Below are 17,395 nucleotides of genomic sequence, written 5' to 3' on the forward strand. Positions count from 1 at the left end.
CCATATTCCTCCAAACCCTTCCTATTCATATACCTATCCAAATGCCTCTTAAATGTTGCTATTGTACCAGCCTCCACCACTTCCTCTGGCAGCTCATTCCATACATGTACCACCCTCTGTGTGAAAAAGTTGCTTTTATATCTTTTATATCTTTCCCCTGTCACGCTAAACCTATACCCTCTAGTTCTGGACTCCCTGACCCCAGGGAAAAGACTTTGCCTATTTACCCTATCCATGCCCCTCATAATTTTGTAAACCTCCTCAGCCTACAACGCTCAAGGGAAAACAGCCCCAGCATGTTCAGCCTCTCCCTATAGCTCAAAACTTCCAACCCTGGCAACAGCCACTTATGTGAGGAACAAGAGGTAGGTTCTTTACACAGAGTGGTGGGTGTGTGGAATACACTACCAGCAGTGGTATCAAATCAGATACATTAGGGAGATTTAAATGACCCTTGGATAGCCACATGGATGATAGTAAAATGAATGGTTTGTGGGTTAGTTTAATCCTGGAGTAGGGCTGAAGTGCCTGTACTGTACTGTGTTACGGAATGTCCACAAGAGGCCAAGGATGCTGACTGTGCTCTCTGCGGTGTGGTAGTAGGCCATTTGCCCCGTCAAATCCACACCGACCCTCTGAATAGCATCCCACCCAGACCTACACTACTCTAGGGATAATTCTGTAACCCTGCATCTCAATTGGGAAACCCATCTAAGCTGCACATCTTTGGACTTGGAGAGAAAACCAGAGCACCTGGAAGAAACTCACGCAGATACAGGGAGAATATGCAAACATCACACAGACAGTTGCCAGAGGCTAGGATCGAACCCAGATCCTTGGCACTGAGAGGCAGCAGTGCTAACCATTGAATCACTATGCCACCCAGAGCCAGCCAGAAGGGAAAAACAAAACTGGGTATTTCTCTGTTTAATGTGACAGATGAGCTGGACATCGATTGAAAGGAACCCTGATTTGTTGAGAAAGGATTGCCACATGGATGCAAGGCCTTTGCTATTTGGGGAATCCAACAATCAATCTCTCAGCTTTGCTGGTCTGTCCTGCGCTAAATGCAATGAATTCACTGGCAAGCCTGAAGATTATTATATATCACTACCTTGATGCAGTGACAAGCTGTTGGTTTTGAGATGCCCAAAAACTAATGGCTGATGCTGGAAATACCCAGATATAAAAATGTTTAAAGCCAGTGTTACCTTCAAAGTGCCAGGAATAGTGTGGCCACCAACACAACTGGAAAATATCTTTCAACCAACATTTCACAAAGTGATGTAACTCTCTCCTTGGCCAAGTGCAGACTTTGCAGGCACTAATGCTAACGGGTATGTCATTCGTAACCTGTACACTGTTGTCTGATGTTGTTTGCCTGCTTCTGGGGGACTGTCTGGTGTAATCATGTTCCCTTGCCTACCTGGACAACAAGGTGCAGCAGTCCTCTTCTGTCTCCTCTTCTCCTCCCTAGTGCACTCAGCTGATGAGGGACAGTAAGCTCAGGGTGCTATAATGGAGTCCTTGAAGACCACCACAGCCCCAACTTCAGGCCCTTTCTTATGGGAGTCTCTGAGAAATATGAGGGAAGAACACTGAGGCTATACAGGGACTTAAGCTCAAATTTGAGGGTTTGAGCAACTGAGCCAGTTTAGTTTGACAAGGATAGAATGATAGGTGAGTGGGAAAGACTACAGGGAACAAATAGGATTGAAGTTTAGAATAATTGAGAATGGGAGGCATTGAATAAAATAACAAATAACATTCAAATAACAGGTGGCACAGTGGCTCTGTGGTTAGCATTGCTGCCTCACAGCGCCAGGAACCCAGGCCTTTTTTCCAACCTTGGATGACTGTCTGCGTGGAGTTTGCAAGTTCTCCTGTGTCTCTGTGGGTTTCTACTGGGTGATCCAGTTTCTACCCACTGTCCAAAAATTGTGCAAGTTAGGTGCACGCTAAATTGCCATAGTGTTCAGGGATGTGTAAGTTAGATGCATTAGCCATGGGAATGCAGTGTTACAGGGATAGGGTTGGGGGAATGGGTCTGAATGGGATGCTCTTTGAAGAGTTGGTGTGGAGTTGTTGGGCCAAATGGCCTGTTTCCACACCATAGGGATTCTACGATTTGTAAAGCCCACTTTTTTCCTGATAGAAATCTGAAACTCACCACCAGAAAGAATGGTAGAAGCAGAAACTCTCATAGTGCTTAAGAAATATTCAAATGTACATTTGTGATGCCAAGGCATCCAAGGCTGTGCGCTAAGTGCTGGAAAATGGGAATAGAATGGTTACTGGTTGTTCTTTTTACCAAAGCAGATGTGATGCACAATGGTTCTTTTTCTGTGCTGTATTACTCTGACTTGCAAATGCTCCCACCTGTACCAGGAGGCTCTTCTGCTCCATCCAACCACACCAGTTTACAATGCCCTTGTAACACCTGCTCATACCTGGCAATACTCACTCCCAACATGTTTCTGATACACTGAGCAAAATGTGGAGTGTCCCATATAAAATCTGTATCAATTTCCTTGTTAAACTGAATTGCAAATTGGGCAGAAGAAATAGGATGGCAGGTGAAGGACAGTGCGCCCAAAGGGGACATCTCTGGAAAGAATAGATGATATATTTTAGTCATATAGCTCTCCTCAAAGATCCATGTCTGAGACATCAGTTTCCATCAATGCTTTTGACCTTCAGGGTGACTCCAGCTCTATTTTTCTTTTCACTGACATGTCTTCCGGTTGTAGGAATATAAATATGATTAAGTACTTGGAAATTTTTTTTATCAGAGCAAAGGAAACTACAGATTATTTGATAAATGTGTTTAAGATTACCAAGGGATAGGACCGTGTAGATAGATAATGACCATTACTAATGATTGAGTGAACTAGAACGCGGATACATGGAATTAAGATCAAATGTAACTAGGTTAGGACAAAGTAAATATATATTTTTTGACTGATACAAAGGGCTGTGAAATTGCATGGAAGGCTCAACTGATGTACAGATTGACTCAAGGAAGATGCTATTATTTTAGAATCGGTACACCTTGTTAAAGGAAATTGGAACAAAATAATGCAGAAAGGTGCATATGATTATTATTACCACATACACGGAGGATGAACTCTAGCAAGGACAGGTTAGGCTGATTAACTAATTTCCATGCTGTAATTTCTCAAAAAAAATACAGGGTGGTTCACCAACTTGTTGTTCAGAATTAGACCCTGAATCAATAACTTCAATTGTTCAGAACAGATCACACACTGCTCCAATCACCTGCATATACTATACTGTATATGTTGGAGGGTGGCACGGTGGCTTGGTGGTTAGCACAGCTGCCTCACAGCACAGGGTCCCAGGTTCAATTCCAGCCTTGGGTGACTGTCTGTGTAGAGTTTGCACATTCTTCCCGTGTCTGGGTGGGTTTCCTCCCACATTCCAAAGGTATGCAGGCCAGGTGAATTGGCCATGCAAAATTGTCCATAGTTGTTAGGTGCATTAGTCAGAAGGGGGGGTGGGTTACTCTTTGGAGGGCCGGTGTGGACTTGTTGGGCCAAAGGGCCTGTTTCCACACTATAGGGAATCTAATCTAATCCCATGAATTTATGGTATTGTATTCTAAAAAAAGTGCCATTAGAACAACAGTCCTAAAAGTTATTTGAAGCTGCTTTATTAATTTCCATTCATTTCTTTTTCACAGAGCTTGTGCCATTTTGGGTGTTATATTTCTTATTTCAACTCTCTGCATTTATGGTAAAGCTATTCACGACCTTGCTACAAAGCTGCTTCCTGAAGTGGTAAGAGAATTTCGCTTTAATTGTTATTGCTTTGGAGGTAACGGGGATCTGCTCCGCCCAAGCTGGGTGGCCAACAAGTATCAACATTTGAAAATTATTGGTGGCATGTGGGTGGGGGTAAAACATTGAGATGAAACCCTGGCCAGAAAATTCTCCAGTAAATTCCTCTGGCCAAAAAAATCCACGATCCTGACTTTGCCTTATGCACTACAAATCATGCAGATGGAAATGGAGTTTCTGCTGCCGTTTGAAAACAGCTCCCAGAAATTCTAATAACTTTTACTTTTGTCAAGGGTCTTTGTAAGCTGTGTTGTTCCCTTTGATGATTTAACTTCTGTTTCAGATTTCCTGGAGAGTTCCTTTGAGAATACCCAAGACCACACTCCCAAATCACAATGGGTAAATGGGTCAGGACTAGCAGATGGAGTTTAATTTTGGATAAATGTGAGGTATTACATTTTGGCAAAATAAGCAAGGGTAGGACTTATACAATTATAACACTACCTGGGTAGTGTTGTAGTACAGAGAGTTCGAGCGATTCAGGCACATAATTCTTTGATATTTGCATCACAGGTAGTTAAGTAGGAGTTCAGCATGCTTGCCTTCATTGCTCAGACCTTTGAGTATTGGAGTTGGAACATCATGTTGAGGCTGGACAGGACAGTGTAAAGCCTTGTCTAGAGTATTGTGTGCAGTTCTGGTTGCGTTGCTATTGGAAGGATATTTTAAAATTGGAGAGGGTTCAGAGAAGATGTATCAAGACATTGCCGGGAATGGAGAGATTGCATTGTAAAAATAGGCTGATTAGACTGAGACTTCCTTCACTGGCATGTAGGGGGCTGAGGGATAGCCTTAAAGAGGTTTATGAGTAACATAGATAAGATGAATAGCAATGGTGTTGATCTCAGGGTGGGGGAGTTCAAAATTAGCAGGCATATTTTCAAGGTGGGAGGAGAAAGTTTTAAAAAGGACATGTTGGGTAACAGAGACTGGTTCATGTGTGGAATGAACTTTCAAAGGAAATGATGAATACAGGTATAGTTACAAAATGTAAAAGACATTTAGATAATTATATGAATAGGAAAGGTTTGGAGAGATATAGGCTAAATGCAGGCAAATGGGACTAGTTTAGGTTTGGAACAGCATGGACTAGTTGGACCAAAGGGTCTGTTTCCATGCTGTATGACTCGATGACACATAGGGGATGAATGGTTATTAGTTAAGATACCAAGTTTTTCTTGAGTTGAAATGTGAATGCAGAAGAATTCCACAGTTCAATTAGCCTATGCCAGTTCTATAAATATAATGCTGTAGACTGGTATGACAAAGGCATTCTGATATGTTTCTTTTTATTGCTGTTTCTAATAAACTAAGTGGTCACTTTGTCTGTAACAATGTAATATTTTTAATGAGATTATAATTCAATAAATGTTTATTATCTATGGTTCAGTTTTTAAAATTATACAAAATATTTATCATAATCATGCATTGTAGAAACATTATTGCTTTAGGACAAGTATCTCTTTCACCAATATGTTTCATTCAGGCACGGCAGAAGTGCATAAATAATCATATATTTTTGATTTTAAAAATAAAACGAACAGAGAGAAAACATTTGGGTCCATTAGATCTTCTCTTTCAATAGATTGTGTACAATTTAACTTGTTCTGACTTTATTTCATCTTTTAAAAGGTTCAGGGATTATTGCAATCAATTGTGCAATCAGTTCCCTAAAGGTAATCTCTCAAATCTCAAGAATTTTCCATTTCCGCTATTTGGTACAATCTTTCTCCATTTCTTAAATAGTGCCTATGCCCATTAGGCTTGAGGAGAGCATTTACAATTTTAAAAATTCATTCATGGGATGTAGATGTCACTGGTTGGGTCAGCATTTGTTACCTTCAATCTGCAATTTGAGAGGGAGAGGGTACAGTCGGAAGTGACAATACTTCTGTTGAATAAAGGGAACTATGGAGCTAAGAGGTAGGAGCTGGCCAAAGTTCAATGGTGCAATACCTTGGCAGGGATGACTGTGGAGGAACAATGGCAGATATTTCTGTGTATAATGCAGAGGTTGCAGGATCAGTTCATTCCTAAAAGAAAGAAAGATCCCAGGAGGAGGCATGGGCGGCCGTGGCTGACGAGGAAAGTTAAGAAACATATAAAGTTAAAAGAGAAAAAGTATGACACAGCAAAGATAAGAGGGAAAACAGAGGACTGGGAAGCTTTTAAAGAACAACAGAGGATTACTAAGAAGGAAATACGTAGAGGAAAAATGAGGTACAAAGGTAAACTGGCCAAGAATATAAAGGAGGATAGTAAAAGCTTTTTTAAGTATGTGCAAGGCAAAAAAATGGTGAGGACTAAAATTGGGCCCTTGAAGACAGAAACGGGAATATATTACGGGGAACAAAGAAATGGCAGAAGAATTAAATGGGTACTTCAGATCTGTGTTCATTGGGGAAGACGCAAGCAATCTCCCTGAGGTAATAGTGGCTGAAGGACCTGAACTGAAGGGAATTTATATTTGTCAGGATTTGGTGTTGGAGAGACTGTTAGGTCTGAAGGTTGATAAGTATCCGGGGCCTGATGGTCTACATCCCAGGGTACTGAAGGAGGTGGCTCGGGAAATCGTGGATGCATTGGTGATTATTTTCCAGAGTTCAATAGATTCGGGATCAGTTCCTGAGGATTGGAGGGTGGCTAATGTTATACCTATTTTTAAGAAAGGTGGGAGAGAGAAAGCAGGAAATTATAGACCAGTTAGTCTGACCTCAGTGGTGGGAAAGATGCTGGAGTCTATTATAAAGGATGGAATTACGGCACATCTGGATAGTAGTAACAGGATAGGACAGAGTCAGCATGGATTTATGAAGGGGAAATCATGCTTGACTAATCTTCTTGAATTTTTTGAGGATGTAACTCTGAAGATGGACGAGGGAGATCCAGTAGATGTAGTGTACCTGGACTTTCAGAAAGCTTTTGATAAAGTCCCACATAGGAGGTTAGTGAGTAAACTTAGGGCGCATGGTATTAGGGGCAAAGTACTAGATTGGATTGAAAATTGGTTGGCTGATAGGAAACAAAGGGTAGTGATAAACGGCTCCATTTTGGAATGGCAGGCAGTGACCAGTGGGGTACCGCAGGGATCCGTGCTGGGACCGCAGCTTTTACAATATATGTCAATGATATAGAAGATGATATCAGCAATAACATTAGCAAATTTGCTGATGATACAAAGCTGGTTGGCAGGGTGAAATGTGATGAGGATGTTAGGAGATTACAGGGTGACCTGGACAAGTTAGGTGAGTGAGCAGATGCATGGCAGATGCAGTTTAATGTGGATAAATGTATGGTTATCCACTTTGGTGGCAAGAACAGGAAGGCAGATTACTACCTCAATGGAATCAATTTAGGTAAAGGGGCAGTACAGAGAGATCTGGGTGTTCTTGTACACCAGTCAATGAAGGCAAGCATGCAGGTACAGCAGGTAGTGAAGAAGGTTAATAGCATGCTGGCCTTCATAACAAGAGGAATTGAGTATAGAAGCAAAAACCTTCCCATTAAGTGTATACATCCTGCCCTGTTTTGCCCTCGACTTTCCGAGGCTTCTGCAGCTGTACAGGGCCCTGGTGAGACCACACCTGGAGTACTGTGTGCAGTTCTGGTCTCCAACTTTGAGGAAAGACATTCTGGCTATTGAGGAAGTGCAGCGTAGGTTTTCACGAGGTCAATTCCTGGAATGGAGGGATTACCTTACACTGAAAGACTGAAGTGACTGGGCTTGTATACCCTTGAGTTTAGAAGACGGAGAGGGGATATGATTGAGACATATAAGATTATTAAAGGATTGGACATTCTGGCAGCAGGAAACATGTTTCCGCTGATGGGTGAGTGCCGAACCAGAGGATACACCTTAAACATACGGGGTAGACCATTTAGGACAGAGATGAGGAGAAACTTCATCACCCAGAGAGTGGTGGCTGTGTAGAATGCTCTGCCCCAGAGGGCAGTGGAGGCCCAGTCTCTGGATTCATTTAAGAAAGAGTTGGATAGAGCTCTCAAGGATAAGGAATCAAGGGTTATGGAGATAAGGCAGGAAGCGGATACTGATTAGGAATGATCAGCCATGATCACATTGAATGGCGGTGCAGGCTCGAAAGGCAGAATGGCCTACTCCTGCACCTATTGCCTATTATCTATTGTCTACCTCCCCAATTGGTGGTGAGCTGCCTTTTTGAACCCTTGCTATTCGTGGGGTATAAATATACCCATAGTATTGTTAGTAAGAGAGTTTCAGGGATTTGACCCAATTACACTGAAGGAACTGTGAACTAACTTCATGTCAGGATGATGTGTTGCTTGGACACAAGCTTCAGGTGCTGGGGTTTTCATACATTATCTGCCCTCCTCTTTCAAGGAAGAGCTCAAGGGTTTGGAAACTGTTGTTGGAGGATCGTTGGTAAATTGCCTCAGTGTATCTTGTGTATAGTACACAGTGCTGCCACTGTGCATTGTTGGGAGAGGGCATGCAGTCAGATTGGTAGATGAGATGCCAATCAAGTGGGCTGTTTCATCCAAAACAGTTTTACATGGCTGGGGTGTTGTTGGAGCTGCTTTCATCTAGACAAGTGGAAAGAATTCCATCACCTTTCTGACTTTTCCTTGTAGCTCCTGGGCAGGAATTTGGGTGATCATGGTAAGTTAGTTGGCACAGAATTTCTGGCCTCCAATCTGTCCATGTAGCCCCTAGTCCAGTTCAGTTTCTGGTCAAGGGTAATCTTAAGATATTGATAAGGAGGGTGTCTATGATGGTAATGCCATTAAATGTATAGGGAAGTTGGTAAGATTCTCTTTTGTTCAAGTGGTGCTGGCACTTGTGTGCCATGAATGTATATTCTCAGCCAAAACCTGCTGTGCTTTTCCAGCACCACACTCTTGACTCTAATCTCCAACATCTGCAGTACTCACTTCCACCGAAACCTAAGTATTGATTACATCATGATGCATGTGAACATGCATTATCTAAGTATCTGAGGAGTTGCAAATAAGGAATATTGTGTAATCATTAATGAATGATCCTCAGTTCTGATCTTATGATCAAAGGAAGATAATTGTGAAAGCAAAACAGAAGATGATTGGGTTTATACATTACTCTGACGTAATGTACAATCTAGTCCCATTTGACAGTCTCTCTAAACACTTCTTATTCATATACCCATCGAGAGTCTTTTAAATATTAGAATTATACCAACCTCCATCACTCCCTCTGGCAGCTCATTTCATACACATACCACCCTCTGCGTGAAAAGGTTATCCCTTAGGTCTCTTTTATATCTTTCCCCTTTCACCCTAAACCTATACCCTCTAATTCTGGACGCTCATATCCCAGGGAAAAGACATTGTCTATTTACCCTATCCATGCCCCTCATGATTTTATAAATCACTACAGGATAATCCCTCTACCTGTGACGCTCCAGGGAAAACAGCCTGAGTCTATTCAGCCTCTCCATATAGCTCAAACCCTCAACCCTCGCAACATCCTTATAAATCTTTTCTAAACCTTTCTCTGTCACAAAACATCGTTCTGGTAGGAAGGAGACCAGAATTGCACACAATATTCCAAAAGTGGCCTCAGCAAAGTCCTGTATAATTGCAACATGACCTCTCAACTCCTGTACTCAATACTCTGACCAATAAAAGAAAGCATACCAAACGTCTTCTTCACTATCCTATCTACCTGTGACTCCACTTTCAAGGAACTATGAACCTGCACTCCAAGGTCTCTTTGTTCAGTAACACTCCATAGGACCTTCCCATTAAGTGTATACATCCTGCCCTGTTTTGCCCTCGACTTTCAGAGGCTATCTGACCAGATTTGATTTGTCCTCCTTTTTGTGGACAGTAACACCTGGGCAATGGTTCACATTACTGAGTAGAGCCAGTGTTGTTGCTGGAGTGGAACAGATTGTCAACTAGTTCTGAGCCACATATCCTCTGAATTATTGCCAGAATCCTGCCTGGGTCTAGTACCTTTTGCCATTTCTCAAAGAGTATAAAGGCAGTAGGAGTACTCTTAAGAGGGAAATCAAGGGGACATGAGCTAGCTTTGGCAAATAGTGTTAAAGAGAATCCAAAGGGATTTCCTAAATACGTTAAGGACAAAAGGGTAACTAGGGAGAGAATACGGCTCCTCAAAGATCAGCGAAGCAGCCTTTATATGGAGCCGCAGGAGAGGAGGGAGATACTAAACAAGTGTTTTGCATCATTGTTTGCTGTGGAGAAGGACATGCAAGAAATCGAATATAGGGAAATAGATGGTGACGTCTTGAAAAATGTCCATATTACAGAGGAGGAAGTGCTGGATGTCTTAAAATGCACAAAAGAGGATAAATCCCCAGGACCTGATCAGGTGTACCCTAGAACTCTGTGGGAAGTTAGGGAAGTGATTACTGGTCCTATTGCTGAGATATTTGTATCATCGGTAGGCACAGGTGAGGTACTGGAAGACTGGAGTTTGGCTAACATGGTGCCATTATTTAAGAAAGGTGTTAAGGACAAGCCAGGGAATTATAGACCAGTGAGCCTGACATTGGTGGTGGGCAATTTGTTGGAGGGAATCCTGAGGGACAGGATGTACATGTGTTTGGAAAGGCAAGGACTGATTTGGGATAGTCAACATGGCTTTGTGCATGGGAAATCATGTCTCACAAATTTGATTGAATTTTTTGAAGAAGTAACAAAGAGGATCGATGAGGGCAGAGCGGTGGACGTGATCTATATGGACTTCAGTAAGGCATTCGACAAGGTTCCTCATGGTAGACAGGTTAACAAGGTTAGATCATATCGAATACAGGGAGGACTGGCCATTTAGATGCTGAACTGGCTTGAATATAAAAGACTTGAATATAGAATATAGGCGGTGGTGGAGGGTTGTTTTTCAGACAGGAGACCTGTGACCAGTGATGTGCCACAAGGATCGTCATTTATAGAAATGATTTGGACTTGAAAATAGGAGATATAGTTTGCAGATGACACCAAAATTGAAGGTGTAGTGGATAGCGAAGAAGGTTACCTCAGATTCCAACGGAATCTTGATCAAATGGGCCAGTAGGCTGAGGAGTGGCAGATGGGTTTAAATTTAAATAAATATGAGATGCTGCATTTTGGAAAGGCAAATCAGGGCAGGACTTACATACGTAGTGGTGAGGTCCTGCTGCTGAACAAAGAGACCTTGGAGTGCAGATTCATAGTTCCTTGGAAGTGGAGTCATGGGTAGGTGGATGGTGATGAAGGCATTTGGTATGTTTTCCTTTATTGGTCAGAGTATTGAGTACATGCGTTGGGAGGTCATGTTGCAGCTGTACAGGACCTTGGTTAGGCCACTTTTGGAATATTGCATGCAATTCTGGATTCCCTGCTAACGAAAGGATGCTGTGAAACGTGAAAGGGTTTAGAAAAGATTTACAAGGATGTTGCCATGGTTGGAGGGTTTGAGCTATAGAGTGATATAGGCTGGAGCTGTTTTCCCTGGAGCATCGGAGGCTGAGGGGTGACCTTATAGAGGTTTATAAAATCATGAGGGGCATGTATAGAGTAAATAGACATTTTCCCTATTGTGTGGGTGTTCAGACTAGAGGGCATAGGTTTAGGGTGAGAGGCTAAAGATGTAAAAAGGACCTAAGAGGCAACTTTTTCCCGCGGGGGTGGTGCATATATGGAATGAGCTGTCAAGAAAGTGGTGGAGGATGGTACAATTCTAATGTTTAAAAGGTTCTGGATGAGTATATGAATGGGAAGGTTTAGAGGGATATGGGCCAAGTGCTGACAAATGGGACTAGATTAATTTAGAATGTTTGGTTGGCATGGATGAGTTGGCCCAAAGGGTCTATCTCTGTGCTGTACATCTCTATGACTGTATGAGTGAATTAAATTAGCTGAAGGCTGATAGCTGTGATGTTACGCACCTCAAAAGGAGGCCAAGATCATTCAAACCCTTGGCATTTCTGCCTGAAGATAGATTCTAGTGTTTCAACATTATATTTTCTAAGATGTGCTGGATTCATTTGTCATTGATGATGAAGATATTTGGAAACTCTCCTCTTCCAGTTCATTAGAACAAAGTGAGAACTGCAGATGCTGGAGATCAGAGTCAAGAGTGTGGTGCTAGAAAAGCACAGCAGGTCAGGCAGCATCTGAGGTGCAGGAGAATCAATGTTTCGGGCACAGGCTCTTCATCAGGAATGAGGCTTGTGGGCCGGGGGACTGAGAGATAAATGGGAGGGGGTGGGGCTGAGGGCAAGGTAGCTGAGAATGCGAGAGGTAGATGAAGGTAGGGGAGAAGGTGATAGGTTGGAGAGGAAGGTAGGGCTGATAGGTGGGAAAGACTATGGACTGGTCAAGAGAGTGTTGCCGAGTTGGAAGCTTGGGATTGGGATAAGATGGGGGGAGGGGAAATGAAGAAACTGGTGAAATCCACACTAATCCCGTGTTGTTGCAGGGTCCTAAGGCAGAAGATGAGGTGTTCTTCCTTCAGACATCTTTCCTACTTATTCACTCCACCTTCCTCTCCAACCTATCACCTTCTCCCCCACCCTCATCTACCTTCCCCCAGCTCCCCCCCCCCCCCCCCCCCCCCACCCCCATTTATCTCTCAGCACCTGGCCCACAATCCTAATTCCTGATGAAGGGCCTATGCCTGAAACATTGATTCTCCTGCTCCTCAGATGATGCCTGACCTGCTGTGCTTTTCAGCATCACAATCTCTTCAGTTCATTGTTTAATTGTCCACAAGCATTTATAATTGGATGTGGTCGGACTGCAGATCTTAAATCTGATATGGGATCTCTTAGCCCTGGCTGTTGCATGCTGCTTCTACTCGCTGACATGCAAGTAGCCCTGTGCTGTAACTGCAGCAGTTCGACGCCCTATATATAGATATGTCCGGTGCTGCTCCCAGCGTGTGTACCTACGCTTTACAGTTAACAGTATGATGTAAGGTGTGTGATTTATATATAATTTAATATCATTCATTTTAGAGTTTGGATTTTGAATTAGTGTCATGCTGTTTCTGGCTTGAGAGATTGTTCTTTTTTCACTTTAAAAAAAAGGTCTTTTACTGAACAAGCATACAGTGCTGCAGCTTTGATTCTATGCAATAGTATCAGAATAAGAAGTTGTCCAAATGAGGCAGCGATGATGAGCAATTTCTTCTCACGAAGGGTCATGAATCTATGGAATTCTTTATTACAGAGAGCTGCAGAGGCTGGGTCCTTTTTTTTTGACTTGATTTATTATTGTCATGTGTACTAAAATACAGTGGAAAGTATTGTTTTGTGTGTTAACCAGACAAATCATACCTTACATAAAAATATCAAGGTAATAGAACAGAATGCAGAATATAGTGTTATGGCTACAAATTCTATTCAAAGCTGCAAATGGGAAATCATGTTTAACCAATTTATTGGAGTTCTTCGAAGAAGTGACTTGCACTGTGGATGAAGAATGGCCTGACAATATACTGTACCCAGGATTTCCAAAAGGCATTGGTTAGTATGCCACATAAAAGACACAATGCAGGAGCGCATGATGTAGCGGTTAACAGATTTGCATGGATAGATAATTGGTTGACTGACAGAAAACAATGGCGTATTCATCAGTGGGTCTTTTTCTGATTGTAAAGATGTGACAAATAGAGTCTTGCAGGGACCTTGGTTTTTTACAATTGATAGTTTGTATCAATTCAAAGTTTGGGAGAGGATTTGTAGCTCGAGTGCTCGTTGTTGTGGTTCTATTTGCCAAGCTGGGAATCTGTGTTGCAGATGTTTCGTCCCCTGTCTAGGTGACATCCTTAGTGCTTGGGAGCCTCCTGTGAAGCGCTTCTGTGATGTTTCCTCTGGCATATAGTGACTTGTACCTGCCGCTTCCGGTTGTCAGTTCCAGCTGTCCGCTGCAGTGGCCGGTATATTGGATCTAGGTCGATGTGGTAATTGATTGAATCTGTGGATGAGTGCCATGCCTCTAGGAATTCCCTGGCTGTTCTCTGTTTGGCTTGTCCTATAATAGTAGTGTTGTCCCAGTCGAACTCATGTTGCTTGTCATCTGAGTGTGTGGCTACTAAGGTTAGCTGCTCATGTCGTTTCGTGGCTAGTTGGTGTTCATGGGTGCGGACCATTAGCTGTCTTCCTGTTTGTCCTATGTAGTGTTTTGTGCAGTCCTTGCATGGGATTTTGTACACTACATTGGTTTCGCTCATGCTGGGTATCGGGTCCTTCGTCCTGGTGAGTTGTTGTCTGAGAGTGGCTGTTGGTTTGTGTACTGTTATGAGTCCTAGTGGTCGCAGCAGTCTGGCTGTAGTTCAGAAATGTTTTTGATATATGGTAGTGTGGCTAATCCTTTGGGTTGCGGCATGTCCTCATTCCGTTGTCTTTCCCTAAGGCATCTGTTGATGAAATTGCGGGGGTATCCGTTTTATGGTGAATACATTGTATAGGTGTTCTTCTTCCTCTTTTTGCAGTTCTGGTGTACTGCAGTGTGTTATGGCCCTTTTGAACAGTGTCTTGATGCAACTTCTTTTGTGTGTGTTGGGGTGGTTGCTTTCATAGTTTAGGAGTTGGTCTGTGTGTGCGGCTTTCCTGTGTACCTTTGTGGTGAAATCTCCGTTCGGTGTTCTCTGTACCATCACATCTAGGAATGGGAGTTGGTTGTCCTTTTCTTCCTGTCTAGTGAATCGGATTCCTGCGAGTGTGGTGTTGATGATCCGGTGTGTGTTCTCTATTTCTGTGTTTTTAATGATTACAAAGGTATCATCTACATATCTGACCCAGAGTTTGGGTTGAATTTGCGGTAAGACTGTTTGTTCTAACCTTTGCATTACCGCTTCTGCTATGAGTCCAGAGATGGGTGAGCCCATGGGAGTGCCGTTGATTTGTTCATATATTTGGTTGTTGAATGTGAAGTGTGTTGTGAGGCACAGGCCCAGTAGTTTGAGTATGCAGTCTTTGTTGATAGGTTCCCCCCTACCCCCACTGTCTTGTTGTCTGATATCAATGACTTGGAAGGCATGGCAGCTGTTTCTAGATGACACAAAGGCAGTTTGTGAAGAGGACATGGGAGGATGCAGATAGATATAGCTCGGATGAATTAATTGGTAAAAACCCGGCAGATGAAATATAATTTGGGCAAATTTAAAGTTGTTTGATTTGTAAGACAGAATAAGAAAAAATGAAAACTATCTAAATAATATCATTTGTAGAATGTGAGCTGTTGGGTCAGCCTATGGCCAGAGATGGCACAAATTGGCAATCTGTGGATTTTTAGTTGGCATAAATAGAGCAAATATTTTTACTGCAGTAACTGAATTTGCTTGCTTGGTTCAATATTAAAGTGAGACCATAAGTTAGGACAATGATAGCTTTGAGAAGATAAATCCAAGGTCATAGGGTCTAGGCAGAACAAAGAATCTTTCAAATTAATATACATGCAGTTCTGGTGCAGATGTCTGTAAGAGGCAGTCTGATAAAAGATGTCTGGGAACAGACAGCCCTTTTGTAGTTTAACAAGCATTAAAAAAGAAAAGTATGAATCCTCAATAACAGAGACAAATGGTAAGGTAAAAAGGGAACAAGATTATATCTTGTAAAACTTCAAGAGTTCAGACAAGTTCACTGACCTGTGAAAATGATTGCATTTCAGTTCTATTAATGGAATAGGTGTTGTCTTGTTAAGTAAAAGAGTTAGTGTAGAAATATTTAAGTAGAGTCAGTAAATTTCACCGCAGAAGATGGCATGTGACTGGAAAGAGTTATAGTTGCAGCTGCAAGATAAAGGGGCTGTGTTTACTTGACCTTCCAAGGAGAGGTGGGACAGAAATTGTTCACAACTCACTGGCTAAAGAATTCTAATATTAGATATAATCATATAACTTTGCATATAACTAACTTTATGTTAGAACTGATATTATGAATTTTATAGAAATTAGTAGGAATTAGCATGTTTTTGTACCTCCTGTGCTTAGGATAGTAGGAAATATAAAATGAGTAACAGAATTTGATAAGGATAGTAAAGAATACAATGAATAATAGCATTCAAACAGTCCTTAGAGATAAATAAGCCTGGCAAATGTCTGAGAAACAGTGTAACTGTTGTAAATTAATGGGGTATGTTGTAAGATCCCAAGGCCTGATGTTAATGATGTGAGATAAACATCATGAGATCATGGGGAACCTAGGGCTGTTGATAGGGGTTTCCATCATTGATCGGGTGTTTTACAGCATTAGTTGTGTAGATTAGGGGGGGTGGAACAATGACATTAATGTTGCATGTAATTAGTTATTGCAACATGAAATGCATGTATCTGATGCCTTTATCCTTCTAGATGGTAGAGGCAGAAATTTGGAAGGTGCTGTCAAAGGAGCATGGTGGTTAGCACTGTTGCCTCACAGCACCAGAGACCCGGGTTCAATTCCCGCCTTGGGCAACTGTCTGTGTGGAGTTTGCACATTCTCCCCGTGTCTGTGTGGGTTTCCTCCGGGTGCTCCGGTTTTCTCCCACAGTCCAAAGATGTGCAGGTTAGGTGAATTGGCCATGCTCAATTGCCCGTAGTGTTAGGTGAAGGGTTAAATATAGGGGAATGGGTTTGGATGGGTTGCTCTTCGGAGGGTCGGTGTGGACTTGTTGGGCCAAAGGGCCTGTTTCCACACTGTAAGTAATCTAAGCTGAGTTAATTTATACAATGCTACTTGCAGAAAGTACACATTGCTGGTATTGAGAGTGAGTGCTGGCGGGAATGGATGTGCTGCCAATCAAATGGACTACTTTGTCCTGGATGGTGTCAAGCCTTTTGAGTGTTGTTGGAACTACACCCATCCAGGCAACAGGGAGTATTCTATCACACTCCTGACTTGTGCTTTAAAGATGATGGACAGGCTTTGGGGAATCAGGAGATGAGTCACTCACTACAGGATTTCTAGCCCCTGACTTGCTATTTGACCACAGGGTTGTTTTATAAAGAGAGGTTGGAGACACTGAGTTTGTTTCCACTGGAGTTGAGAAAAGTGAGGGGTGACTCAATTGAAATACATAAGATGATTCCTGACAAGATGGCCAAGGAAAGAATGTTTCCTATTTTGATTGGCTCCAGAATCAGAGAGCACTGATAAAAAATTAGAGGCCACCACTTTAAGACACAGATGAGGAGAATATGTTTCTTTGATTGTACAGCAGACAGTAGAGGTGGGGGTTATTGAATATTTTTAAGGCAGAAGTAAATAGATTTTTGTTAGGCAAAGGAAACAAAGATTATTGGGTGTAGATGGGAATATGGAATTCAAAGCAAAATAGATTAATCATCACTTTATTGAATGGCAGAGTAGGCTCACGGGGCTAGCTTTGCTCTTAGTTAAGATGCTCACATGAACCATCTTTTCCCCTTGGCCTGATGGTTTCCTTTCTGCTACAATCATGGAAATCACAAATCATGACCCTTCTGTTCCAGTGTTGACATGGATTAATTTCCATCCCTGCCTTTACAGCCTGTATCAAAAGTGTGCTCTTGAATAACTGAAATGAAACAGTAGTGTTTGCTGGCTAAAAGG

The 17,395-nt window shown here is 42.2% G+C and overlaps 1 protein-coding gene across 2 annotated transcripts in view; it reads left to right on the forward strand.

Annotated features, from left to right (window-relative positions):
• Nucleotides 1-17,395, forward strand: part of tmem163a (transmembrane protein 163a) — a 287,064-nt gene that overhangs the window by 239,162 nt on the left and 30,507 nt on the right. For both annotated transcript variants that reach the window (XM_060827842.1, XM_060827841.1), the window contains one exon: nt 3,704-3,800. In XM_060827842.1, coding sequence (XP_060683825.1) covers nt 3,704-3,800 — 97 coding nt within the window. The remainder of the gene's footprint in view (nt 1-3,703; nt 3,801-17,395) is intronic.

The sequence above is a fragment of the Hemiscyllium ocellatum genome, chromosome 7 (assembly GCF_020745735.1).
Source record: "Hemiscyllium ocellatum isolate sHemOce1 chromosome 7, sHemOce1.pat.X.cur, whole genome shotgun sequence".
Classification (NCBI taxonomy): domain Eukaryota; kingdom Metazoa; phylum Chordata; class Chondrichthyes; order Orectolobiformes; family Hemiscylliidae; genus Hemiscyllium; species Hemiscyllium ocellatum.